This window comes from Hyaena hyaena, unplaced genomic scaffold (genome assembly GCF_003009895.1).
Source record: "Hyaena hyaena isolate Hyena2069 unplaced genomic scaffold, ASM300989v1 scaffold_914, whole genome shotgun sequence".
Taxonomy (NCBI): Eukaryota; Metazoa; Chordata; class Mammalia; order Carnivora; family Hyaenidae; genus Hyaena; species Hyaena hyaena.
Window position 1 is genome coordinate 51,116 of NW_024081545.1, and position 25,744 is coordinate 76,859.

General features: G+C 37.2%; 1 protein-coding gene across 1 annotated transcript in view; it reads left to right on the plus strand.

Moving 5' to 3' along the window:
* The first annotated feature begins 4,242 nt into the window (after positions 1-4,242).
* Positions 4,243-25,744, plus strand: part of CENPE (centromere protein E) — an 83,179-nt gene continuing 61,677 nt past the window's right edge. The window contains exons 1-15 of the mRNA XM_039220823.1: positions 4,243-4,298; positions 6,252-6,343; positions 8,360-8,449; positions 8,550-8,668; positions 9,838-9,957; positions 10,327-10,408; positions 10,565-10,632; positions 10,710-10,775; positions 14,500-14,551; positions 16,237-16,324; positions 16,668-16,797; positions 18,059-18,178; positions 20,543-20,701; positions 24,110-24,254; positions 25,106-25,194. Of these exons, the coding sequence (XP_039076754.1) occupies positions 4,243-4,298; positions 6,252-6,343; positions 8,360-8,449; positions 8,550-8,668; positions 9,838-9,957; positions 10,327-10,408; positions 10,565-10,632; positions 10,710-10,775; positions 14,500-14,551; positions 16,237-16,324; positions 16,668-16,797; positions 18,059-18,178; positions 20,543-20,701; positions 24,110-24,254; positions 25,106-25,194 (1,476 nt within the window). The remainder of the gene's footprint in view (positions 4,299-6,251; positions 6,344-8,359; positions 8,450-8,549; positions 8,669-9,837; positions 9,958-10,326; positions 10,409-10,564; positions 10,633-10,709; positions 10,776-14,499; positions 14,552-16,236; positions 16,325-16,667; positions 16,798-18,058; positions 18,179-20,542; positions 20,702-24,109; positions 24,255-25,105; positions 25,195-25,744) is intronic.

Below are 25,744 nucleotides of genomic sequence, written 5' to 3' on the forward strand. Positions count from 1 at the left end.
CTGGAACCCACAAGCCATGAGATCATGACCTGAGCCAAAATCAAGAGTCAGACACTTAACCCACTGAGCCACGTAGGAGCCCCTCTAAGTCTCTTTCTAGATACACAGGGTAAGGTATAAACAAAAATGTTGCTGACCACTAGTTAGAGCTGACACTCTAGTGGGAGGAAACAAATAATACACAGATAAATCCATACATACATATTATTTCTTAAAGTTTTAAGTAATCTTAAAAGAAGAGTAAAGAAAGAGAAGTAGCAGACAAGCGAGTTGTTATTTTATACAGAGTTCTGAAAAGGTGACATCTGAGCAAGATACCAATTTAAATGGAAGAAGAAAAACAGACATCTAGGGTAAGAGCCTACCAGACAGAGAACAGCTAATGCAAAGGCCTTCAGAGAGACGGAGCCTGACTACATTCAAGAAACTGTCAAGAGGCCAGTGTGCCTGGAGTGAAAACAGCAAAAAAGAGAGTGGTACGGGGTAAGGCCAGAGGGATAGCAAGAGGCAATATCATGTCAGGGAGACAGCTGAGACTGTGAGTCTTATTCTGAGAAAAATTGGGGTTGGGAGTGGCACTGGGGGTCTTTAGAGAGCATTAATATGGTCTAACTTATATTTGTAAAAGATCACTCAAATCACTGTGTTGGGAATAGGCTGGTACTGTGGGTGGGCAAAGCCAGAAACATGGAGTAGCAGAAGTTGTGACAAATGGCCATATTCTGGAAGATTCTCGAGGTAGCCCCAACAGAATTTTCAGGAACAGCAAATGTAGACTTTGAGAGAAAAGAAGTTGAGCATGATAACTCCATAGTTTGTTGTCTGGGTAACCACAAAGGGTGGAGTTCCATCAACTGAGTTGTGGAAAACTGCAGATCCATCAAGTTTTGAGGGGATGATCATGAATTTGGTATTAGACATTTTAAGTTTGCAATATCTATTAGATATCCAAGATGGGAGAAATTAAGGCAAATGTTTGCTAAAGACCAATTTATTGAGAACAGGAAATGACAACATCAGACAGAAAGAAGTTAAGCTGGAAGGGGCAGGATCTAGAGCAAATGTGGAGAGATTTCAGAGTGGAGGACAGAGGATGTTCACCTAGTTACAATCTGGAGGATGAGGTAAATGGCACAGACAAGCAGGTCGGTAACCCGGTTGGCAGGAGGCAATGCAAAATTTCTTCTAGCTGCTTCGATTTTCATAGCAAAATAGAAAAGAAAATTTTGTTTGAATAAATGAGGGAATCCCTTTTTACTTCCTTCCATTGGCTTCCCCTCACCATTGGAATAACAGCCTAACATTTTAGCATGGCCCACAAGGCCTCACAGGACCTGGCCCCATGTACCTCTCCCCTTTGCCCAAAATGGTTCAGCCACAGGGGCCTTCTTTCTATGCCTCCGACATGTACAAGACAAACTTGTATAAGCCTTGGGCTCTTTGACTCACTTGTCCCTCTGTCTGAGACAAATAAAAGATGTACTCTTACCTTCCCAAGCTTGGCTAATTCTTGTCATATAAGTCTCACCTCAGAAGTCCCCTCCCTAGACCTTTCTTGAGCATCCCATCTAAAGTGGCACCTCTTTGGAGCACCTGGGTGGCTCAGTGGGTTAAACGTCCAACTCTTGATTTTGGCTCAGGGCACGATCTCATGGTCTTGAGATCAAGCCCCAATGGGCATGGAGCCTTCTTAAGATTCTCTCTCTACCTCTGCCCATCTCTCTCGAACATGAGTGCTCTCTCTCTGTAAAAAAAAAAAAAAAAAAAAACCCACAAAGTGGCACCCCTTCTTATCATAAGACCCTAGAACTACATCTGGCATATAGGAGATTAGGATATGTTCAATGAATATTTCTTTATGACCATATTTGGACAATTAAATGGAAAACTGCATGCAGAGCATACAACAGAGGAGCTGGCACATAGTAAATCTCATTAAATGTTAGCTGCTGTGATGATGGCAGCAAAGACTAGCATGGCAACAATCATGAGCACAACAACTCTGAAACGCAAACCCTTCTCTGCTTTTGAACCACCCCCCTTTGTGTTGTCAGAGATTTTCTCTCACTAATGGCATGTCCCTTCTTCCTCTTTATAGTGCTTCTTTTCAGCTCAATATGTGCAATATTTCACCACCATTTTTGAAAAATCAGTTAAAATATACTTTCCTTTACTCTGTCTTACTAGGTGCATCCAAGTATCATCACATTTTAGCTATGAAAAAAGAGTAATCTAGGGGCGCCTGGGTGGTTCAGTTGGTTAAGCACCCAACTTCTGCTCAGGTCATGATCTCACAGCCCCTGAGTTCAAGCCCTGAGTCAGGGTCTATGCTGACAACTCAGAGCCTGGAGCCTGTTTCAGATTCTGAGACCCCTGCTCTCTCATCCCCCACACTCTCTCTCAAAAGTAAATATTACCAAAAAGAATTTTTAAAAAATAAAAAATATAAAAAGAGTAACCTATCCTAGCTCACAGCTAAGTGATCAAACTCATTTTTTATTTACTGTTTTTTTTTCTATTAACTAGTTTCTTCAAGTTTAACAACTAAATATTTTCATGGTTACAATATTACTAATTATAAAATATTATACAATGGAAGGTAGATCTACTATCTAACTCATCCTCCCTCATACCAAGAAAATTAGGTATATTCTGTTTATCTTTCCAGAAATTATGTATGTATTACCGGACACATAATTTTTTTTTAAATATCAAAGAGGATCATATTGTGTATAAATATGACACCTTGGGTTTCTTTCAGTTAATGAAACACCTTGAACAGCTTTCTAAAGTACATATTAAGACTGGGGCACCTGGGTGGGTCAGTTGGTTAAGCATCCGACTTCGGCTCAAGTCATAATCTCAGTTTGTGGGTTCGAGCCCTGCGTGGGGCTCTGTGCTGACAGCTAGCTCAGAGCCTGGAGCCTGTTTCAGATTCTGTATCTCCCTATCTCTCTGACCCTCCCGTGTTCATGCATTCTCTCTCCTCTCTCTCTCTCAGAAATAAAGAAAGCATTTTAAAAAATTAAAATAAAGTACATATTAAGAGCTATATCATTCTTTTTACCAGCTACATAGCATTTCATTGTGTTGATAAAATACCATCCATTTAACTAGTCTCAGATTTATTATTTATTGGCACTTAACGTGTTTTCAGCCATTTGCTATTGTAAGCAATTCGGCAACCCATATACATATATCCTTGCACAGTCCTTCAAATACATACATAAATTCTTAAAAGCAGAATGGCCTGCAAAAAGGGCATATATGTTTTCCGTTTTTTATTGATATTGCCAAATTTACTTCCCAAATAGTTTTATTAGGTCATTAGAATTTTCTACTCCTATAAGTAATAAACATTTATTAGTAACTGCAGGTCATATTTTTGGTGAGGGAAAAGGAATACTTCCTGAAGCTCCTTAAATCAACTAAGAAAGGGAATGAAATCACTCTTTAAAAACATGTTAACACTTTACTATGATACATAATTTTTTAAAATAGCACTATTTCCAGGAAAGAATTTTTTAGAATAATGTTCCCACTCTTGGTAATAAACGTTCACCGCATTACTCAAAGAGTTTTTCCAGTGTTCAATAATTCTTTCTAAAACAGCCTCTGAGGAACTCACTGCCATTGGAAATAGGAGTTCAAAGACAAAGGAAAACGTAAAACTCAGAGTTTCTAAGGAGCACAATATGATTCTTACGTTTCTGGGCAGCGCAGTGACTTTCAATTCTTGTCTTTTAAGGTGTTTTTAATTAAATAAAACAGGAGATTCTTAATTCTGTTTGCGGATTTAAAGGTCTTAACTCTTGGTGGGGGGGGGAAATTCTCTGCCTTGTTTTCCTACAGACCGCATACTCTTTGGGGGTGAGGTTTGTAAACAGCTGCCTGCATTTCAGTGGCTTTTAGCAGATAATAGCCAGATAAAATAGCAGATAAAGCCAGAATAGCCGCTTCCGCCTGCTTCCAGCCTGCTTCCGAGTCCCGTCTCTGGGACTCCCTACCCTACTGTCTTCCAGATCCTTTATTCCCCCCTGCACCTTTTACCGTGGACGCGCCTCCGGCCTGCGACTCCCCCCACGCCGCGTGCATTGGAACAATCCATGACGTCACGATACCGCCACCCAATCAGACGCGTAGTTTGGGAAATTTTAAACTTAAAGGCGGGGCGGTCCGTGCTCTCAGCAGAGGAGACGCGGAACGAGACTGTGCCGGTTTCTTGGGATCTAGGCTGGCAGGATGGCGGAGGAAGGGGCTGTCGCGGTGTGCGTGCGGGTCCGGCCGCTCAACAGCAGGTAGGTGGACCAGACCGAGAGCGGGTCCCCGCTGCGGCCTCTGGCGCTGGCCTGAGCCGGAGAGTGGGTTCTCGCTGCCCCTTCCTGCTGCCTGGTATCTCGGCCGCTTACCCGCTTTGTGCCAAGGTGTCCTTATCAGTTAGTGACGACGGGGAAGGATCGGAAGATCAGGAAGATAATTTCCAGCTGTAGGAGTCCTTTAGATGTTAACTTGGGTTTGCCAGCGTTAAAAACTTCAACGCCGGCGCTGCACTCCTTCTCCCCACATGCGCCTCCCACCCCACCCAACTCCACTCCTTAAAGGAAGTCGTATCGGAAAGATTTTTATTGGTACTCATCTGTCATTTTGCACTAAACCGTCTCTCCCTCTTTACTGTATACTCTTTGAGAGCAAGGACTAGTCTGCCTTGTTGCATTGTATTCAAAGGCACTCAAGACTTCAGTCAATGACTCAATTTAACATTCAGAACGTTGAATGGCTGATATTTATCAATACCGATTTTTTTAGTACAATGTACACTACCACACAGACACTACCATAGTTGCCCTGTGGATCTACATTCTAGTGCCCAGACAGAAAATAAAGTAAAAAATATAAAATGTTAAGTTGACATAATGTTATAGGAGTCATAAATGCTACAGAGAAAAAAAGCAAGATAGGGAAAAAATGAAGTCTTTGCTTTTCTCTGATCTGTGGCCCTCACTACAGAATACTAATGTATTTTGTGTTTGAGAAATATTTGTTAAATATCACTAGGTGTTAATAAATGAGAATATCGAAATGAAGAATTTCTTTTTTTTTTTTTTTTTACGAATTTCCTATTTTTAAAGGGCTCATTACCTAATGCATTAGAAGACAGTTATGCTACAATTACAATACACAGTGACAAGTGTTATGATAGGTAGAGAGTGTTTGCTCTAGGAGTCATTAATCCCTCTGAGATGACATGGGGCACAGGGCTGGTGTCATGAAACTCCTGACACCTTTTAAGAATGAAAGAATAGCTAAATTACTTAATGGAAAGGTAAGTCAGGTTTATTTCAGGCACAGAAGGGCTGAATCTCTTATTTTGAAAGGGACTGTCAAAACTGTTTGCAGCTTTAGGTATATATAGGAATTTAGAGCAAGATAACGTTGAAGAGAGAAATAAACATGTTCCAGATCTAGTGTGCCATATTAAGAATTTCAGATGTTTTTTAATAATTTTGAGCAAGAGGCACATAATCAGAGTTGCATTTTGAATGTATCTTCGCAGCAACCAGTACTGGGTAGGAGGGTGGAAATGAAGAACTTCAGGAGAAAACTCCCATGGGAAGGCAGGAGGTCACTGAACCCCACTTAAAAGTGCTGACTCCTCAAAAGCAGATTTTCCATGTTTCTCATATCTAGTATAAATCAATACCTTCTTTTTTAAGTTTATTTATTTTGAGAGAGAGAGAGACAGAGTAGGAGGGGCAGAGAGAGGGGGAAAGAGAAGGAATCCCAGGCAGTCTCCTTACCACCAAGGCAACCTGGGGCTCAAACTCAGAAATCATGAGATCATGACCTGAGCTGAAACCAAGAGTCTGACGCTTAACCCACTGAGCCACCCAGATGCCCCAATACTATCTTTTAAAATATTCTTCAGAAGAGGTGCCTGGGTGGCTCAGTCAGTTAAGTATCCAACTTTGGCTCAGGTCATGATCTCACAGTTTGTGAATTGGAGCCTTGCATCGGGCTCTGTGCTGACAGCTCAGAGCCTGGAGCCTGCTTCCGATTCTGTGTCTCCCTCTCTCTGTGTGCTTCCCCCACTTTTACTCTGTCTCTCTCTCAAAAATAAATATTTAAAAATAAATAAATTTATTTGTTCATTAAAATAAAATATTCTTCAGAAGATAGACTCTTTTAAATTATCTGTCATATAACATGATTTCCATGACCAGTTATACTAAAATGCAGTGTTTTTATTTCAGAGAAGAAGCTCTCGGAGAAGATACCCAAGTTTACTGGAAAACTGACAATAATGCCATTTATCAAGTTGATGGCAGTAAATCCTTCCATTTTGGTAAGCTTATAATAGCATGAAGAGTTAATATCTATCATTTTCCTATTAGGACTATAAAAGGCTTATCAATAATCCTGGATTTGTCATTAAAGATCAAACTAGGCTTTAGTAGAAACTAAAATATTGTTCATCCATCATGATGACAAGTAAGATAATAAATTGATATTTAAAATGCAGTTATAGTCATAGTGCCTTAAGGTTGAAACTAACGTTTTTTCCTCTTATTTATTAATTTGTGGCCTAAAACCCAATAAGCCTAAAATATATTGCTTAATATCAGGTCATCTTTAAGATCTTTCATTGTAGTATAGACTTTCCACAATTATTTTAAGAATAGTGAAGATATTCCTTCTTTTTCTGTTAGAATACAGCAGAGACCTACCCCTGCTTTTTGAGAACTTACCATATGATGAGACAGAGGCTTTAAACAAGTAATTACACTTGTCATGGCATAAGCTTTGTGGGATTTATAGTGGGATCTAACTAGTCTAGTTGTCTAAAATGGTACCACTGACACTAAGACAGAGGGTCATGGAGGCCCTGAAGGTTGACTCGGATGATTTATTGATTTAATATGGATATACTGCTGACAGTGTGCCAGATACAGTTCTCAGCATGTCATATATATTAACTCATTCAATCCTCATAACAAGCTTATGCAGTACGTACTACACAGTAGGTGCCTTTCCATTTCAGCAAGGAACTAAAACAGGCCTGGAGTCACACAGCTCACAAATGGAAGAGTCAGACTCACTAGCATGCTGTCATTTAGGTACTGCTGAGCAACAGTGAGGCCCTCTCAACAACTCTGGGAATAAAAATGGTTAGGATGTTGAAGTAGCATTAAACTAGAAAGCCATCATAAAAGGTTTTAGAGCAAAGATGTAAAGAAGAGAAAACAATTTCTGGTAAAGTACTGTTTTAGAGTATTAACATAATTTTTTAAAAGGTAGTACAATAAATGCCAGAGATTATAAAACCAAGAGTGAGGGATACACAAGCATTCAGACTCATGATCTATGGGTTTCTCTGTAGCCATGTATGCCCATCGTGGATTTGGACTCATCCACCTATCTAAAGTAAATGGCATTTAGATTTGAATCATCCTGCCCTCTGTCCTTGCTCTGAAATCATAATCCCTTACTAAGCAGTCTTCAGATGGCGCTTTGATTTTTCCATAAAGTCCTGCCTCAGGACAAATGTGTGGTCATGAGGCAAACAGTGTGATCACTGAATTTCTCATTGCAGGTAGATGTATTTCCCTCCTGATTTAAATCCATTTCTTGTGAGCTTTTTCATATGAGGCCACCATTGAAAGAGTAGTCCATTTTTAATGTGCTACTTATGCTAACAAAACAGAGAGCCACCTACTCGACTAGTTAATTCATCAATACAAATGTACTCTAAACCCAGCCTCCTTTAGTAGCCAGCCATCTGGTCATTTCTTGTAACATTTCAGCTTTGTTCAGGTCTCTTCTTCCATAGGTGTACATATCTTGGTGTAGTTTGATCTAGGTCCTCTTGCTAACTACGTTATAAACTTTAAAATTTCTCAATAGTAATAGTCCATATTTCCTAAGTATTGACTATAGGTTCACAATAATTCTATGAGGAAGAGAATAGATATCCATTTTACAGACTGGGCACAAACGCAATAACCACCTTGCCCAAAGTCACATAGCTTATAAGTGTTGGCACCAGATTTGCAGACAGTCTGATTTGGTAACTCTGTATTCAGCCATTTTGCCCTACTGCCTCTTAAAAGCACATATGATATCTGAGAAGTCTAACTTGTATTTTTTCTGTGTGAGGACCAACACATCTTACCTTATAGAGAAATATATTTTCAGAGGATATATTTTCAACCAATAAGTTGAAGAGAATATCATGTCTTAAATATTTTATCTTACATATCCTGACCATTTTATTTCTTTGGACAACTACTAGGAATGAAAACAAAGTTGATTTGATTGATTTAACTTCTGTGTGTATGTGTGTGTGTGTGTTTTTTTTCAGATCGTGTCTTTCATAGTAATGAAACTACTAAAAATGTGTATGAAGAAATAGCAGTACCTATCATAGATTCTGCCATACAAGGCTACAATGGTTTGTATTCATTGTAGAAGTATTTTGGTTCAACTATTGATAGTTTCACACCGTATAGACTCATTTTTAATCTTTGCATGTGTGTATTTTGTTTTTACAGGTACAATATTTGCCTATGGGCAGACTGCTTCAGGAAAAACATATACCATGATGGGTTCAGAGGATTATTTGGGAGTAATACCCAGGGCAATTCATGACATTTTCCAAAAAATTAAAAAGGTAAATAACTTGGGTAAATTCTGGCACATAAAGGGAAAAGTAGTAATAGTAGAATGGAAACCTTAATATTTTCTTACAGTGATGAAAGGAAGTAGATTTATAGTTATCTCTTAGCCATGGGTAAAGAAGGCATAACAGATTTATTTTTTTCCCACAAACTTACTGTGTTGAGCAAAAAGTTTTCCTTCTTTTTCTTGAATACTGAAACAGTACTAATCACACCTGGGTGTCAAGGAACAGGAAAATCTTACTAGAATGGTCAGCTCCTATTTGCCTTTGTTTAACTACCAGTGATTTCTTTTTATGTTTATTTATTTATTTGTTTTGAGTGAGGGAGTGTATGCATGCAAATGGGGGTAGGAGCAAAGAGAGAGAAACCCAAGTAGGCTCCACACTGTCAGGACAGAGTCTGACACGGGACTCGATCTCACAAACTGTGAGCCAAAATCAAAAGTCAGATGCCCACCCAACTGAGCTACCCAGGCTCCCTGCTACCAGTGCTTATAAAGGAACAGAGACGGGTGCCTGGGTGGCTCAGTTGGTTAAGCGTCCGACTTTGGCTCAGGTCATGATCTCACGGTACGTGGGTTCGAGCCCTGTGTCAGGCTCTGTGCTGTCAGCTCAGAGCCAGGAGCCTGCTTCAGATTCTCTCTCTCTCTCTCTCTCTCTCTCTCTCTCTCTCTCTCTCTCTGTCCCTCCCCCATTCATGCTCTTTCTCTCTCAAAAATAAACATGAAAAAGAAATTTTATTAAAACAAAAAAGGAACAGAGAAAAGCAGATTTAGAGAAAAGACAGGAAAGAAAAGCAGAAGACCAGAATAAGCAATCTAAGTAATTAAGATTTGGTTTTAGATTATTTTTTCATTACTATTTTAATGGTTTGTAGTGTTTTTATTTGAACATCCATTGGTAGATTTCATTTTGAGTTCAGACAGTTGGACCGGGCATTCTCCTCTTCTAATTCTTTGATGCTATACTTTTCATTATTACTGAAATGTGTTTTTATATTTTTGTGTTTATTGTGAATATAAAGCCACATGAGGTTTTGTTTGATTGTTGCTTGCTTTGCAAAGGTAATTTCTTAGAATATTTTAATATTTAATATTAGCACATAAGTATTCAGTATTAGGTTTTCAGAAATGGATGATCTCTGATGTTTTTACATCTAGCTTCCTGACAGAGAATTTCTCTTACGCGTGTCTTACATGGAGATATACAATGAAACCATTACAGACTTACTCTGTGACACTCAAAAAATGAAGCCGTTAATAATTCGGGAAGACTTTAACGTGAGTAACAGAGTTAGTGTGGTTCTAAAAATAGACTTGCTTCTTGGGATTCATGTCCTTGTTCTATATTTTTTGAACTGTCTCCTGTTTGGTTTATTTTTTAAGTGTTTATAGAGATAGCATATGAGCAACATGTATCATTTTTAAACATTGACAGCTGTAATGTTTTGGTATAAGTGCCTTTAAAAAGAGCAAATGGAAGCATCAGGTTAGAATTTGGTACATAAATAAATTGTACATATCATAGTTTACTTGTTATTTTCATCCATTTTTCACTTGTAACTTCTACAAATGAATTCTATACTAGTTCACATCTTTTGATTTGCAGACTTCTTAGTGACTTCCTCTCTATTCTTAAACTTGTTTCAGAGGAATGTATATGTGGCTGATCTCACAGAAGAAGTGGTTTATACATCAGAAATGGCTTTGAAGTGGATCACAAAAGGAGAGAGTAAGACTTTATACTGTATTTTTCCAAAAACACTTGTAAAAACTATTCAATTGAATGTATTTAGGCTTCAAATCATACTTTTTGGTCTAAAAAAGAAGTTTATATTTTTCTTTGAATTTTAAAATACACACCTGAAATATGACTCCCTTTTTACAGAGAACAGACATTATGGAATTACGAAAATGAATCAAAGAAGCAGTCGTTCTCATACCATTTTCAGGATGGTAGGTAACGCTCTGTTTGGTCTTTGCAATTAAAAGTACACTAATTTTTTTACAAGTTTTCTTTTTTTTCTGTCTAGATTTTGGAAAGTAGAGAGAAAGGGGAACCTTCCAATTGTGAAGGATCCGTCAAGGTGTCCCATTTGGTGAGTATTGATGGACCATGATCCCATACCATATGGGCCAAACCATCATTTAATTTGGCTGCTGGATATTTAGCTTCATAAGAACTGTTAACTGAACCAAACAGGCAAAAATATCTATAAATTGGTAGTTTAGTCTCATCTAGAAACATGAAATTTCAAGCTAAAACATAGGAAGAATTCAGAGGGTCTTTGTTGTTATGTTATGGCTGATATCTCCTAAAATTTAGATCAAAGCACTTTTCCTAACCTGAGTTCTTGGGGAAGAGGTTTTCCATATGCATTTAAGAGTATATTCTTGAAACAAGGGTGGGGGCAATTTGGTTCTTTTGTTGTTTTTGTTGTTTTGACTCAGCCAATAAAATGGAGACTCGTGAGATCAACAAAAGCCTAGCTGGGATGGTTTAAAAAGTAAATCACATTATTCAAGTTCATTCTTCAATAAAATAAGGAAATGTTTTAAATTATAAGCATAGTGTTTGAGACTGGAAATGCGTTGGAGAGTGACATCTTACTCATCTTTATAGCCCCAACACAGTATATGTAGTTTATATTCAGTACTTGTTTGCTGAATAGTGAATTTAATCATGTTCTAAACATTTCTTTTTTCTACATAAGTAAGCCACCATTTCCTTCCTGCTGCAGTGAAGCCGTTCTCTCTCTTTTTTTGTGCTTCCTTCCTGTTCCTTGCCAATATTGCTTTATTCTCCATCTTCAGGGTCTAAATTTCCTAGCTTCATGGAGGATATGACTTAAGTTTATTCTTGAAAACTTTAGGGAAAAAAATAATAAATCTCTAATTATTCACTTTCAGATTTGAAAAATCAGTCTTAATAAATATCTAATTCTTGTTCACCTCAGTTATCTCACCATACCAATATAAAATTTATTTTAGTAGATGGTCTTGCTTTAATTTAACAACAAAACACAGAACCTAACTTCCGTTTTGTTTTCTAAACCCAGTCTGTGATATTTCACTACAACTTTAACTTTTCTCTTAATAATTTCTTTAATACTCTTGACTTGGTCAGTGATCCATTTGATGACCTTTTCATATAATTTGATGCTATATCACCTAGGGACTATAGGACCATCTGGTCCAACCCTTCAGCCTTTCTACTTACTGTAAGTATCTTCTTGGAAAGAAGCCTTCCCCCAAAAGATCATTTTCTGGCTCTTTTTTTTTTTTTTTTTTTTAAGTGTCTTCTGATCTTTCTGGTTCACAACATCCCGGTTCTTTTGGCTGTGCATCTTCTCTCTTACTTTTTGGGAATTCTTTCTCCTACTCTACTCTCCAAGACATCGGAGTGTTCTGCTTCGGCCTGTCTTGCTTCCTGTGTCTGCCCTCAGATGTTGTTATCACTTCTGTATTGATGACAGTCAAATATTTATTTTATCTAGAGTTTCTGAGTTCTAATTCACATCCCTATAAAGATGATTATAATTGTGTGTCCCACTATTACTTCAAATTTCAATGTGTCTAAAACAAAATTAATTACTTTCCATCATAGTGAATATTCCTTTTTTCCAGGAGTACCAACATTATCTTGGTCACCTGGGTGAGACCCGAGTCTGTTCTGACTCCTCTCTTTCAGCCTTCCCCTTGAGTCCACTCATCAGCATTTCTTATTCAGCATTCCCATGGGCATCACACTCATTTAGGTCCTCATCTCCTGACTGGCTTCTATGACTCTGGTCTTCCTTTCTGTAGTCTCCTAGCAGATTTCTGATGTTACGAAGTACTGCTTTTGTTATGTTGCATCCTTTGACAAATTCCGGCCACTCTCAACCAACCTAACTTAATTTCCTTCTACTCCACATGAGCCTTCTCTTGTATATAGATTGGAGCCTCTTGGTGTCTTTGAACACTGATACTTGCTCTCATCTTTATTCCTCAGTTCATGCTGCCTTCATCACCACTCTGCCCCTTTATTATTTATTTAGGTCTTCTGTAATAGATGCCATATAAGAAACATTAGACTGAGAATTTTAGAGAAAGTAGTGTCTGAGATAGGACATAATTAAAACAGGAGTACATAATTACTGCCCATCCGTGAAAGTCTCTGACTTTGTTTTAAGGCACTGAGAATATTTGCCGAGGCCTCATCATGTTCTGAGCATAGTACTAGGCCCTGAGATTAAAAGAATAAGGAAGACATCCCTCCACCACTTACTGTTTTCCGTCTCACCTCACTGCTCCAAGCCACCATCACCTCTCAGATTCCTGCATGAGCAGGCTCCCAGCTACCACTCTTGCCTCCCTGCATTCCTTCTCTACCCATGCTTCTCACCCTTCTCTGCCAAAAGTTAAATCAAGATATGACTCCCACTGCCTTGCTCAAACCCTTTCCCATCACATTTAGAAAATCCAGAGTTCTTGCTCTTGCTTACCATGCCCCGCACCATCTGACCCTTACCCACTTCTCTGACCTGATCTCCTCTCAGCTCCACTTCACCAACTCTGCCCTTTCTATTTTTTGAACACGCCAAGCTCATTTCTGCTTTGTGACTGGGTATACTGGCTGTTCTTTCTATCTGGACTATGGCTCCCATGGGCTTTCATGGTCAGCCCCCTCTTCTCTGTCATTCCAGGTTCTAGCTTAGTGGGAGGACTTCCCTGCCATCAAGTCCAAAGAACCTACTCTGTACCTTCCTCTTTCCCCTTCTAGCACTGTATTTAAATGATCTGTATGGGGGCATCCTGGGTGGCTCAGTCCCTTGAGTATCCAACTCTTGATCTCGATTCAGGTCATAATCTTAGTTTGTGAGTCCAAGCCCTGCATCAGGCTTTGCACTGACAGCACCAGAGCCTGCTTGGAGTTCTCTCTCTGTCCCTCTTTTGCTTTCCTCTCTCTCTCAATAAATAAATAAAACAAAAACAAATTATGTATATTACACTTACCACGATGCATTTCTTATCTTTTTGTCGCTTCTCACCAACTTTCTCCTCTCCCCGTCCTGCCCCATGTAGAATAAAAGCTCAGTGAGAGCAGAGAACTTACTTGTCTGCATGTCTGATTCACTGCCATATCCTAGCACCTAACACACTGCCTGGATCATGACAGGCAATCACTTGTTTCCAACAGTGTTTGTGAAATGAGGGAGAGGCCCATGCTTTTTAAAGGTGCTACAGTATAGGCAGAGACACAAATGATGAGCTCAGCACAGTAAGTGCTGAAGAATAAGGTAGATCTCTAAAGACCCTTGGGTACACAATTGAAAAAGCAGTTAAAGGTGTGGGCGAGGAATGATAAAGATGGCAAAGCTTCACGAAGGAGGTAACAATTGTCTTTGGCCCTGAATAAAGAATAAGGACAGACTAAACATTAGAACTAACTAAACAAAGAGAAAGGCAAAATGTAGGTATTGGAAGCACAGAAGTACAGGAAGCATTTTGGGCATAGTGAGTAGGTCAGCTAGAATTCAGAGTGAGTAACACAAGTGCCAGATTGTAAAGAATTATATTCACTATGGTGAGGGTTTGAACTTTGTGTAGTAAATAGAGAGCCTATTCTGACAACATTATGGAGGCTATATTATAAGGGAGGAAAAAAGTACACACATCAGTTTGATTCGGAAATGGGAAGGCCCCGAACAGTGGAGTGAGAGACCAGCAGACAGAATGGGGTATGCAGGTAAAGCATGTGTTAAAATTGTTCTTTCAGCCATTGAGATTTTATTATTTCAAGTTACCTTTCCTAAAGTTTCATTTTCGTCTCTCTTACAGAATTTGGTTGATCTTGCAGGCAGTGAAAGAGCTGCTCAAACAGGCGCTGAAGGTAATGGGAACTCATAAATGTGTTGGCCTGAGTGTCCTCTTATTCTTTTGCAGAATAAAAAAGTGCTACCTCGCATTTTAGAAACTAATAAAGATAGTAATTTTGTGACAAAACTCCTTAATGTAAAAAAGCAGCTTCCATATCTAACAAGTTATCTATTTTGGGCTACTATAGTATCAAGTAAAAAGCTAAAACTATGCAGTTGGTAGAATTGTATAGCTACAAAGCTCATGAGAGTACCATGAAAACCATCTAAATTTTCATAATTAGTAAGGAAATTCAGGAAGGTAGATACAAAATTAATATATAGACATTAATATCTCCTAATATAAAAAACAACCAGCTGGAATATTTAGTGTACAAAAAGACTCCACTTACAATAATGACTTAATTGATCTGATATCTAGGAAGAAACACGACACAAATTACATAAGACCAGAATAAAGAAAATTTTAAAACATACTTAAAGGATGTAATCAAATATTTATAACAAATGGAAAATCATACTTAGATGGGAAGTTTCAAAATCATGAAGATGTCAAACCTTTCTATGTTTATTTCCTACAGCCTGATGTAGAGACCCTCATCTGAGCATGGCTTCTATCTACCAAACTAGTACAACAAGAAATAAATGCTTGTTGTTTTAGCTGGCTTGTTACAGCAATAGCTAAATAATGCACCTGTAAAGTAACAGCTGTTCAAAACTATTTGTTGTAGTACTTTTTATATATGTGGCATATTGAAAACCTACATGTCCCTTAACAGGATGCTGAATAAGTAAATTCTGATACATCCATACAATGGGATTTTATGCTGTATAAAAGAATGAAAACACGAGTGTTTCCTGATATATTGCCAAGTGAAAAAAGCAAAGTGCAAATTACCATGTATAGTGGGCTACTATTTGTGTAAAAGAAGAAAAGAAAGAAATAAACATATATGAACTTGAATTCCTAAAAATCTCTACAAGAGTCAACTAATAAAAGTGGTTTTCTGGTAGGAGGACAGGAACTGGTTGAATGGACCACAGGATTAGGAGAGAGCTTTTTCAGTGTACTTATTTTCTTTTTCGATATATGACTCATGAGAGCATATCAGTTTAAAAGTAAGAACTTTGTTGGGGTGCCTGGGTGGCTCAGTTGGTGGTGTCTGACTTCAGTTCAGATCATGATCTCATAGTTTGTGAGTTTGAGCCCCACATCAGGCTCTGTGCTGACAGCTCAGAGCCTAGAGCCTACTTCTGATTCTGTGTCTCCTTCTCTCTCTGCCCTCCCCCACTTGCATTCTTTCTTTCAAAAATAAACAAACATTAAAAAAAATAATTATTTTTTATTAATTTGGCTATAAGTCTATAGTTACCTATATTTGGAAGTTTGGAAAAAATAGATTTGATCCGATGAATTAGGCTCTTTGGGGAAATGAACTTCCCTTTAATTTTTTTTCTTAACTATCTTTTTCTCTTTGCTCTTTCTCTAAGGCTCTTTCCAATGCACTTAATAGGTAGGAGGAATAGGGAAAGAGCTCCTTCAACCAGTGATATTAAAGGTGGGCTCAGATCTAATCCAAAGCACAGACTTTATCATCTGGCCCTTAAATTCCTAGTTCTTCTTAAAATTTATTGATAAATAAGTTAACATCTAGTACAGAGGCCAGTCTTAGTTTTCATATTTGCTTAATAAATGCAGGTGTACGACTCAAGGAAGGCTGTAATATAAATCGAAGTTTATTTATTTTGGGACAAGTGATCAAGAAACTTAGTGATGGACAAGTTGGGTAAGTTTATTCCATTGTACATTTACCTATTAATGCTTACATTTTCCATTAGGTTGAGAATTGTAATAATTCACTGACACTCAAACATCCTGATTTCTTCGATATGTTCCAAAGCTTTTGTGATTCTGTGAGCATGCTTAACTTCTTATATATATGACTATGACTTCCTAAATATACTTTCCATTTTAAATATTTTTTACTTAGTAGTTTTGATCTGCTTCATCTAACCTATAAAGGATTAATTTTTAAATTGTATCTAATTTAAGGTTCTGCATTAAAAACCAACCACTTTTGTTATGTAAAAATTCTGACTATTTTTCCCCTAAACTCCTTTCTCACTAAGTGGTTTCATAAATTACCGAGATAGTAAATTAACACGAATTCTCCAAAATTCCTTGGGAGGAAATGCAAAAACCCGTATTATCTGCACAATTACTCCAGTGTCTTTTGATGAAACCCTTACTACTCTACAGGTGAGTTTGATTTTTATTTCAGTATTTGGGGGAGGGAGGATCGTCTTTAAGAAAAATAAATTACCCACTAAAATTAGGTATTTTTTTAATGACATAACATACCTATTACAATAAAATTGATGTATTACCTACTAAATAGTATTCCTTAATTTTCCCAAATTTCAGTCATTCATTTCCCACCTCCACAATTTTGCCATATCTAACTCTATTATACTGATACCTTTCCTTAAAGAAAAACCTCACTATTTCTACTTAATTTATTGTGGAAGGAAACTTTATGTCAGTCCCATGAATGAAGAACTAGTATCACTTTCAACAAATAGGTGCCCCAAAAAACACATATGTATGTGTGTTTTTAATACAATAACTCTTAAATTCCTGCTAGCTGATTGTTAATTGTCTTTGCTCTGAGCCTAAGGCTTACATTTTCTGTTTAAAAAAAAAAAAGGAAAAATAAGAAATGTCAATAGAATAGCCATCTCAGTCCAGGATTGTGTTATTTAACGGTCACCTTCATGGACTCAAAGTTACTCCTGATTCACTCTAAGAAACATTGTTTTAAATAGCTATTGGACACTGGCTCAAAGTAGTATCAGATAAAAATAGAAAGTACAGTCGCTGACTTCCCAATTTATAGTTTTATAGGGAAGGGGTGCCTGGGTGGCTCAGTCAGTTAAGTGTCTGACTTCAGCTCAGGTCACAATCTCACAGTCATGAGTTCAAGCTCTGCATTGGGCTCTGTCCTGACAGCTCAGAGCCTGGACCCTGCTTTGAATTCTGTGTCTCTGTCTCACTTTGCCCCGCCCCTGCTGGTGCTCTGTCTCTCCCTCTCTCTCTCAAAAATAAGTAAATATTAAAGAAAAAGAAAATCTTATAGTACTATAGGGAAGATAAGACCTGTCTTCCAATGTGGTTGGCTTGGATTAATTAACTATTAATTAATGGAATAGAGTTCAGAGCAATCAAAGCTTCAGAGGAGAGGGAGCATTTGCTCTGGACTTTGACAAGTAGATGGGAGTCTAGAAAGCCAGTGTTTGTAGGTTCTCTGTTGGCATATGTATTCGAGATATTTCCCTGATTCTTCTGAAGACTAGCAGCCAAGGCAAGCAACAAGGATAGAGAATACTCTCTGTGTTCAAAAGTATTAAGCCACCTGGGAGGAGGATTGATCTTTCCTTATAAAACTTAATTACAAGAAACCTAAATATTGTTAATGATTTTTCTGATGTTGAACACTTAACACTCTTCTGTTTTTCCCCAGTTTGCCAGCACTGCCAAATATATGAAGAATACTCCTTATGTTAATGAGGTATCAAGTGATGAAGCTCTCCTGAAAAGATATAGGAAAGAAATAATGGATCTTAAAAAACAGTTAGAGGAGGTATGTATGAACCGTGTATTTCAGTAAAGAATAGGGACAGATTTGGGGGTGCCTGGGTGACTCAGTCGGTTGAATGTCCAACTCGATTTCAGCTCAGGTCATGATTTCACAGTTCTGGAATCAAGCCCTGCGTCGGGCTCCATGCTGGCAGCACAGAACCTGCTTGGGATTCTCTCTCTCCCTCTCTCTGCCCCTCCCTTGCTCCTGTACTCGCTCTCAGAATAAATAAATAGAAATTAAACAAACAAAAAAAAGAATAGGGGAGGATTTAGAACTAAGAGCTGCCCAAATGCCCAGAGAGTCTTAACTTACATCAAGAGCTGAGGTCTACAACCTATTTTTTTTTTTTTGGGGGGGGGGGGGGGGTCTGGGTCATAATTTTTTATGGTTAGAAATAACCAAAATTTTACCATTTTTAACCATTTTTAAGTGTAAACTTCAGTGGTATTAGGTACATTAACAGTGTACTGATACAACCACTGCCACTATCTATTTCCCAAACTTCTTCATTGTCCCAAACAGAAACTCTGTACCCATTAAACAATCACTTCTTATTTTACCCGTACCTCCAGTCCCTGGTAATCTCTACTATAATTTATGTCACTGTGAATTTACCTATTCTAGCTACCTCTAGCAAGTAGAATCATACAGTATTTACCCTTTTGTGTCTAGCTTATTTCACTTAGCAAAAGGTTTTCAAAGTTAATCCAAGTTATAGCGTGTATTACAACTTCATTCCTTTTGAGGAATGAGTAGTATTCCATTGTCTGAATATAACACGTTTTGTTCATCTATTCACCTGTTCATGGACACTTGGGTTGATTCTACCTTTTAGCTATTATGAATAATGCTGCTGTGAACATTGGTGTACGAGTATTTCAGTCCCTCTTGTCAGCTCCTCTGGACACATACCTAGTTATAGAATTGCTGGGTCGAAGGTAATTCTATGTATAACATTTTGAGGAACAACCATATGGTTGGTTTTTCCATAGAAGCTATACCGTTTTACATAACCATCACAATGCATGAGGTTTCCAATTTCTCCCCCACTTTAACCAATGTTTGTTATTTTATTTTACTTTTTTTAATATAATAGCCATCCTAGTAGGTATAAAATGATAAGAATGTTTAGTTTTATGAGAAACTCCCAAACTGCCCTCCAAGGTGGTTGCATTCCCATCAAGAATAATTAGGAGTTCTTGTTGCTTTGCATTGTTCAGCAACTGTTATTAGCAGTTTTTTGGATTTTAGCCATTCTAATAGATGTGTAATAGGTATCTCATTGTTGTTTTAATTTGCATTTCCTTAATGACAAATGACATTGTCTTTTCATATGTTTATTTGCCATCTATATATCATCTATGGTGAGTTGTCTGTTCGGATCTGTTGCCCATTTTTAAATTGGATTCTTTTCTTGCTGTTGGGTTTAAAAGTTCTTGGTATATTTTGGATACTAATCCCTAACCAAATATGTGTTTTGCAAATATTGTCTCCCAGTCTGTGGCTTGTTTCTTCATTTTCTGAACAGTGACTTTTACAGTGCAGTTTTTTTTTTTTAATGCAAATATTATTCAATTTTATTTATTTTTTTTACAGGAGACTCTTTTTGGATTTTTAATTTTAGTTAAATCCAAGTTCGGTAACATATAGTGTAATAATGATTTCAGGAGTAGAATTTAATGTTGCATCGCTTACATATATCATACATACTGTTTTTCATTTCCAAAGGCAAAATTTGAGATTTTCAAATGGGCCAAGCAGAGATATTCTTCTAAATTGTCATGAATGCATAGGGAATTAGGTGAAAAAAGAGAGACCATGTATAATTACTTAAAAGTATCTTTTGTATTTTCACATTATCTTGAATTCTTCTGACCCTAAGATAATAATCTAATAAGATAGCATAAATATTTGTCATTATAATTTGTTTTAACATTGTGGTCCCATATTTTGTAAAAATTTTATATGTTATATTTTTCAAAATGAGCTAAAATATCAAATGGAAGTCTTATGAGAACATCTGTTCCTTTGCTGTAGGTATTCAAGTCTTTTTATGACTCTCTGCCTAGTATTTACATATTTTTTGGCAATTAACAGAATTGCTTTAACAGCCTTGTTCTAATCTATATTTCCATCTAGTCACATGGAAAGAAATGTGTATTTTACTTTATTACAAGTTAGAAAATTTACTGATTGTGGCAACTGCATATTAGTATTCTATAGGTAAGATGTATTTTATTTCAGTAAAATTTAAATTCTCATAGTTCACATATAAATTTAATATTTTATTCTTTAAAGCTTCTTTCAAGGCTTGAAAATCTAGCTACATTTATCATTAATATAACTTAATATTATATTCTATAGGTTTCTTTAGAGACTCGAGCCCAGGCAATGGAAAAAGACCAATTAGCCCAACTTTTGGAAGAAAAAGATTTGCTTCAAAAAGTGCAGATTGAGAAAATTCAGAACTTAACACGGATGTTGGTGACCTCTTCTTCCCTCACATCACAACAGGAATTAAAGGTAAAATTTAAAGGAATGACAACTCAGACTTGGTATATAGAGACTAGGATTGGTATTCCTATATGTTTATTATATAGTTATGCATTTCTTATCCTTTGTTACAGTATATTCAGGAAACCCAGAACATTTTGTGTGTTGGCCTATGTGTCAGCAAAACCTAACAGGTTCATTAAAAATACTGATCTCTGATCCTGCATGTAGAGATCCTAACTCAAGAAATCTAGAATAGGGGCACCTAGGTGGCTCAGTTAGTTGATCATCCAACTCTTGATTTCAGCCTAGGTCATGATCCCAGTGTCATGGGATTGAACCCCTTGTCAGGCTCCATACGGAGCATGGACCCTGCTTATGATTCTCTTTCTTCCTCTGCCCCTCTCCCTCACTCATGTTCATTCTCTTTCTAAAATTAAAAAAAAAAAAAAAAATGCACAAGAAGTCTGGAATATTGACAAGGAATCTATGTGCAATATGCTTCTTAAGAAATTCTAATGAAGTTGATCAAGTGATTGGGAACCACAGGTGTCTAGGGTATATGGGAATATTCTCTCTTTAAAGAAACTGAAATATTAATCTCAGGATACTTGATCAAGAATATAAGTCAACATATTGATCAAAATTCTGGCTTCTAGTATGTATACTTTTCTGATCAAAATTCTGGCTTCCAGTATGTATACTTTTTATTTTTGCTAGAGTTAGAGGGTTTTTTGGTCAGATAGGTATCTTTTGGCTGTAATGGTATCATGGTTAAAAGGATGGCCTCTGGAATTTGACTGCCTGGATTTGAATCCTGATGATGCCAGTTCCTAACTCTTTACCTTTGGCAATTTCTTAAATACACTTTGTTGCAGTTTTCTTATCTGTGAGATAGCTAGATCCCCACCTCATAGGAATGCTGTGACAGTTAAGTTAAATAATACATAGAATGTGCCTAACACTACACTTTCCACAAAGCAAATCCTCAATGTATATATGCTCTTAAGGTAACTATTAATAGACATTATGTTCAAGACACCATAGTTGGTGTAAAGAATACATTCCAAGAGCTATTTGTTGATAGACTGATGAGTAGAAAATAGTTCAGTAGAAAGTATAAGGAAGAATATTTTAGGAAGAGATCTACATGTACAAAAGCTTGAAGTTGTGAAAACAACATAATATATTTCTTGGACTTAAAATGTTTTGGTGGCAGGGACATTTTAAACCACAGTGAAGGATTTGAATATTGTGTTATGCTAAGGACAAGGAAAAGCCTTGTATGCAACACAGTCAGAATTGTATTTTAGAAAGGAGTGCATCAGATTGGTTGGGACTGTATAAGGACTGTGACTCTGGAGATGGAAAAGAAGTGGATAAATGGGAGAGCTCTGTGGGAGGGAGACTCAATAGGACTTTATGATTGTTTAGATGTGAGGAGCAGGGATAGGGAGGTATCCAGAATACTTTGCAACCATTGCTAAGCTTGCTGGGTAGCTGGTAGCAGTATTCGTTGTTAAAGAACACTGAATGAAGCTCAGTGGAACTACTCCGTGTTTTATTTGGGACATCTCCAGTTTAAGGTGTCATGCTTGAAAATGCAAATATATGAAAACCAAGTGAAATTGTGAGGTGGAGATATCAATGTGGGCATCAGGTACTGCAGTATCCAAAGTAAAGTCATGGGAATGGATGGGCTTGTTCTGGGAGCATGTTGAGAATGAAAAGAATAGAGAGCCAAAGACCAGACCCCAAGGACAACTTTTAAATAAAGGCAAGAGAATCCCAAAGGGAGCCCAGGATTAGCTCTAGAGTTAAGAAGGAAACCAGATGAATGTGGTCACTAAGAGAAGAAACTATTTCAGAGAGGTAGTGATTAGCAGTGTTAACATTCTTCTAAGAGCTTAATTAAGATAAGTATAGATATGGGGCACCTGGGTGACTCAATAGGTTAAGAGTCCACCTTCAGCTCAGGTCATAGTCTCGCACTTTATGATTTCGAGCCTCACGTTGTGCTCTGTGCTGACAGTTCAGAGCCTGGAGCCTGCTTTGGATTCTGTGTCTCCCTCTTTCTCTGTCTCTCCCATGCTCATGCTGTCTCTCTCTCTCTCTCAAAAATAAAATAAATATTAAAAAATAAAAGATAAATATAGACAAAACATTTTTGGATTTGGATATAAGAAGCTCATTTACAAAAGCAATTTGAGTTATGTGGTAGGAGTGAAAGCCACCTTACAGAGGGTTAAGATGGCCCCGAGGGATGGGATCATGAACACAGTAGAGAGAACTGGCTTCAGAAGAAAGGATCATTTATAGATCTATAAGTAGGATGTAGTAGTAGGATTGTTGAGGGGATCAAATAAGATAATACTTGGACCTCGTAGAGGGACAACAGAAGAGTGGTAGCCATGAAATATGGTAAAACACAAGCAGAAGAGGAGAAACCAGCAAAGCAGAGTGAGAGGTGAGGACAGCTAGCTAGATGAGGAAAGCTAGCTGGAAGACAGAGGTATTTCTGGAAGGATGAGGAAGGAGTAGATGGATGATGAGGAAGAATACAATGGTAGCTCCAGAGAAGTATGCACTGAAGAGGTTGTTTTTTTGTTTTTGTTTTTGTTTTTTAATAAAATCGAAAGGAAATAGGGTACCTGGATAGCTCAATCAGTTGAGTGTTCAGTCATGACTCAGGTCATGATCCCAGGGTACTTGGATTGAGCCCCAGGTCAGACTTCCTGCTAAGCATGGAGCCTGCTTAAGATTCTTTCTTGCTCTCTTTCTCATATGCATGCTCATCCTCTCTTTAAAAAAAATACTAAAATAGAAGTAAACAATGAGGCTTGAGCATGTATCAGGCTAATCGGAGGGAACTGGTGAAGATGACAGATGAAAAGATAACCCTGGGAGCAAGGTCTCACGGGAGAAAGGAACAATGAGGTCAGGAGCGCAGGTGGAGGCATTAGCTTTCCTGAACTAGAAGAGAACTGGCATTGTGAAGGCTGTGTGTGTGAGATTCACTCGCTGAAGGAATTTCAAGTGGACTGTCTGTCCCTTGTCAGTTATAGCTGGATGCTCAGAAGTGCTCATTTAGGTAGCTATTGTGTGGCTGCAGCAACTTCCCTTCTAGAGAACACTGGATTACCCTCTTAAAGGGGTTTTGAGTCCGCCAAATTCTTTCAATTAAGTCCCAGAAATGTTTGTAAGTAAACCTTCAAATACAACATGAGATTTATTTGTTTCCTCACATTTTTTTATGGGTTAAACACTGATTTTAAAAGTTTGTGTTCTTGCAGGATGTCCTTAGACCAATAGGATATTATGTAGGCTCAATAAGAATTCTACCAAGTTAGTGGTTTCCAAAAATGGAAACTAACTCCCTTGTTTTATGATGTTTGATTCCAGATCTGTGAGTGGTAATTATAATTTCTTTCTCTTTAGGCTAAAAGAAAACGAAGAGTCACTTGGTGCCTTGGAAAAATTAACAAAATGAAGGACTCAAATTATTTAAATGAATTTAATATGTCAGCAAATATAACAAAAACACAAAAGGCAGCTGTAACTATGATAGGAGAAATTGATGAATGTGAGTACTTTTTCAGCTGCTTTTAATTATAAAAGCATCCCTGTAGGAGCACCTGGGTAGCTCAGTCAGTGGACTTGATTTTGGCTCAGGTCATTGTCCCAGGGTTGTGAGATTGAGGCCCATGTCGGGCTCCACACTCAGCATGGACCCTGCTTAAGATTCTCTCACTCCCTCTGCCCCTCTCCCCAACTTGCTCTCCCTCTCTCTAAAATAAAAAAATAAAAATCAAAACAATGAAATATCCCTGTAAAGAAAGATTTTGTTTGTAATCCAGTTAATTTGGTAAACACATTTAATAAAATGTATATATTTTAGATATAATTACAGATAGAGATAATGATAAAAAATATTAGTAATTTTAAGAAAGTAAACATTCTCTATTATTTTCAAGTCTCAAGAATAATGCACAGTAGTTGAAACACATATGACATAGTTTTATTGTTTGGTTTTGTTCTAATCGTTACCCAATTAAATTGATACCTATAAAACATCTGCCTTAAACTTTGTTTAATCTAGGAAGGGAGACATTACACATATGTTTCAAAATAATGTCTCCAATATTATCAGTATTTTAAAAGGGCATTTTAAAGTCTAATTACAATGATCAAATCTCAAATTCAGATTTTTGTCCCTATAATGTAGGCTACTATATTTTATTAAGGATCCATATTTTATTACTAATTCCAACCGGGGATCTTAATTCATACAATACTATAAATGATCATATCTGTTGTTAATATATTCTTGGCAATCATATTGTGAGCACGTTAGCTAATTGGAGCTTACTATAACCTTTGATCAGATTTTTATTAACATTTTTATGGATAAATTTCTTTTTCTCCTCGTTATAGCTATCTCTTCAGAATCTGATATTTTCAGTAGCACTCTTGATCCATTAACGGAGGTAGAGTGGAATCCAGCAACAAAGCTACTAAGTCAGGTAACTTAAGTGTATTTCACAGACATTATACTTTCACTCTTTATAAAATTCATTTTTTATTAGTGTTCACTGTTGAAACACATTACAATTACTAACTTAATTTCAGTAACAGTTTTGGTTCTAATTACTGATTACATTGCTAGTTGCTAACTGGCGTGTGGAGGAGGTGAAAAATTTCATACTGTAGGTGTATCATAATAGACATACCTCTGCTTCTGGTTCTTTACCAGCAGATCTTGGTATCTGTGATTTTTTTTTTCCTTAGGTTTTTGTTTTTACTTAGACTCCTAAGGGTAAAAAGGTGGATTTTTTAAGAGTCAAAATTCTCAGGCATATCATAGAAAAATGACACATCAGGAAGGGGGATAATATTGCTGAAATACCGAAATATACTGAAAAATAATACTGAGAAATAAAAGTAAATGCATTATATATGGCCTTGTCAAAACTTTAAATAAGGAATACTGTAGTGAATACCTTAGTGAGTATAGAGTCCAAGTTTACATTCTAGGCTACTAATATCCAAAGAAATACAATATAGTTTTATAAA